This window comes from Condylura cristata, unplaced genomic scaffold, assembly GCF_000260355.1.
Source record: "Condylura cristata isolate star-nosed mole 26May11 unplaced genomic scaffold, ConCri1.0 scaffold00280, whole genome shotgun sequence".
NCBI lineage: Eukaryota > Metazoa > Chordata > Mammalia > Eulipotyphla > Talpidae > Condylura > Condylura cristata.
In genome coordinates, this window is record NW_004567381.1 from 6,895 (window position 1) to 9,571 (window position 2,677).

At 60.0% G+C, this 2,677-nt stretch overlaps 1 protein-coding gene across 1 annotated transcript; it reads right to left on the reverse strand.

Annotated features, from left to right (window-relative positions):
* Positions 1–863: 863 nt before the first annotated feature.
* On the reverse strand, positions 864–1,577 carry LOC101632553 (vomeronasal type-1 receptor 4-like; the record flags this gene model as incomplete). The annotated part of the gene is made up of 1 exon (XM_004695771.1): positions 864–1,577. A coding segment is annotated over exon 1 (714 nt), but the record flags the coding sequence as incomplete, so codon positions are not given.
* Between the last annotated feature and the right edge of the window lie 1,100 nt (positions 1,578–2,677).

The window sequence follows — 2,677 nt, forward strand, 5'->3', positions numbered from 1 at the left end:
CAGTGGGCACCTCCAGTCTCGCTCTGCAAACTCCTCACATCACCCTCACCCGGGAGAAATCTTGCTCCTATCACCCCAGCTCCACGCAAAGCACGTCTTGAATGCCACCTTCACCCAGTGAGCTGAGATGTACGTGTGGCCTGCCCGGCCCAGCCCCTGCTTCAGCCAGCTCCGCCAGAGGACGCTCCCACCCGGAGTCGCCTTCACAGAGCCATCCAAGCCAGGGCTCTGCTCCCTCAGATGAATGTGCAAACCCAACCCTGGCTCCCAAAGCCAGACTCGCTGTGGGTATCTCCCCTCAGAACAGCTCTGAGCCCACGGTTCCGCTTCCATGCGTCCTACGCTCCATGCGGGATATTCCTTAAGAGTTTACTGTGACAATTCAGGTGGCGCAGGTGAGGCGTCTCCAAATATCAGAGTCAGGAACTGGTGTCACACACAGGGCGAACAATGTGGAGCAAGACCGGGTGCCCACAGGAGCATTAGGGACAGCGTACAGGCGTGGGGACAGTGACCGGTCCAGAGACACTTGCTCTGAAGAGGTTGCTCAGCCTGTCCCCAAGCCGTAGTCGCTCACAACCACACTTAGGACGGGGGTTTTGGGTGGGTTATGAAGCGACTAAACAACCGCGCACCTGCACACGGTGCACGTGTTTGCAAAGGGCGGGGGATTTGGCCGTACAGGCAGAGCACAGCTGAGACCTCTTGGGCTCCCGGCTCAGGAGCAGAAAGGGACAGAGGGTCGGGAAACACAGTATGATCACTGTATTGAAGTTTAAAAGGAACAAGTCGGGATTATAAACAACAGACAAAACAACCTTCATAATGGAGGAAATGGAGTTAAAGCAGATGAAGGTGCTCACCAGGAGGAGGATGGTGCGGGTGGCCCTGGACTCGGGGGAGGACGCCGGGGCGGCCCTGGAGCTGTGCAGGTGCCGGACGCGCTGCCTGTGCCGGTACAGGATGCAGACCAGGGAGCCGCTGGCCCAGACCATGGTCACAAAAAACACAATGTCGGGCAAGGACAGCAGAGTGCCATATAAGAAGTCTCTGGCTGTGTCGTGACGCACAGAAGAACACTCTCCAAATATTTTCCTGCTTGTGTCATTTTTGTGACTATGAATACTGGACATGAATATGGGGTAGAGGACATTAGCCAGCAGGCTCGGGACCCAGCACAGGACGAGAGAGGGGCAGGTGTACCTGGGAGCTTTGTCTCTCAGCCCTGCCCACGTGGAGCCTGGGGGGCTGACGGTGCTGGCCTGGACCACACTCAGGAGGCAGGTGGTGCTGATGGACACGCCCCTGCCCACTCCACGAAGGTAGGGTAGGAGCCTGCACCCCAAGTCATTGTCTTGAGACACCCCAAAGTATTTCAGTAGGTAGCGAATTCCACTGGAGGACAGGACCAAGATATTGGCCACAATCAGGTTTTTGATGATCCAGTTTGTGTTCCTTAGCCTAGAGGCAGTGATATAGAGGAAGAGCTGATGGGAAAGGAGAGAGAAGTTCCCCAGGAGGCCGAGTCCAGTTTGTGTGATGATGATCATTGCGATCACCAAACCCGGAGTGTCCATCCTGTCAGTGCTCAGCGGCCGGCACTAGTGTTCTCAGCAAAGGCGCTGCGCGGGGACCCGAGGCTCACCGCTGGATCGTGTCTGCTGCAGCCCTGACCTCGCCCCTTCCAGTCTGATGTGATCACTGAAAGGCTACTAGTGATTTATTGGCTAAATGTACAACCAGGACTCACTGTTCGGAGATAACTCGGAGGTAACTTCCTTCCTCACAGTCACAAGATGACACTGTCCCAACCAACCTCATGAAGAGGGCGCACGGGCCCAGAGAAGTTCCCGTCTGTCAGATTAACTTGCTCGTCAGGGCCGAGTGGAGAACTGCACCTGGCTGGGGGACAAACACAGGACGCTGAGCCCACACCGGCCAGGGCCTCGGCCCGGTCTCCAGATGACCAAACCACACTGCCTCCGAGGCCCGGCCATCCGGGCAGACCGGCGCCCAGAGTCGAGCCGTGGGAGGCGCCCCCCTGGTGAGGTTCTTCAGGCAGGTGCAGCTGGGACTCAGGCCCAGGGACCTGAGTAGCGTGGGCGCCTAGGGCAGGCACGGCGGGGCGGCCGCCCCCTCCCACCTGGGGCCTCAGGCCTGGGGCCTCGCGGGCCCGGGGGGTGGAAGCAAGCAGACCGCCTGCTGTCACTGCAGGAGACAAAGGCGAAGCCAGGCCCGGGCCGCCAACGAAACACCGAGACTGGTAGCCCTGGACAAGCTCGTCCCTGACTGTCTCGTGAGCACAGCGCTGTTGGCCAGACACTGCACCATTAGCAGGAAGCCGGGACTCGGGAAAGGGAGCAGCCCGGAGACCTGCGCCGTGGGGGCCGACGCCCCGGGAGGCGGGAGTGACGCGCGTGGGCCCCAGACGAGGCGCCGGGCGCGGTGCAGACGTCACCGCGTGTCTGACTCTGAGGTCGCGGTAAACTGAGTTGCGCTGCCCTAGAGAACAGGCCCCCGGCTGCATAAGTCCGTTTCTCTCAGTGCTGCTTTGCCAGCAGCAACGGACAGTTCTGGGTGGTGGAGACAGAAGTCACTGCCCAGTGCGCCCCTCACACACCTGCTTGGGGAACCGTCTCCCTCCCCACGGCTCAGGTGGGCTGTCTGGCGGGACCAG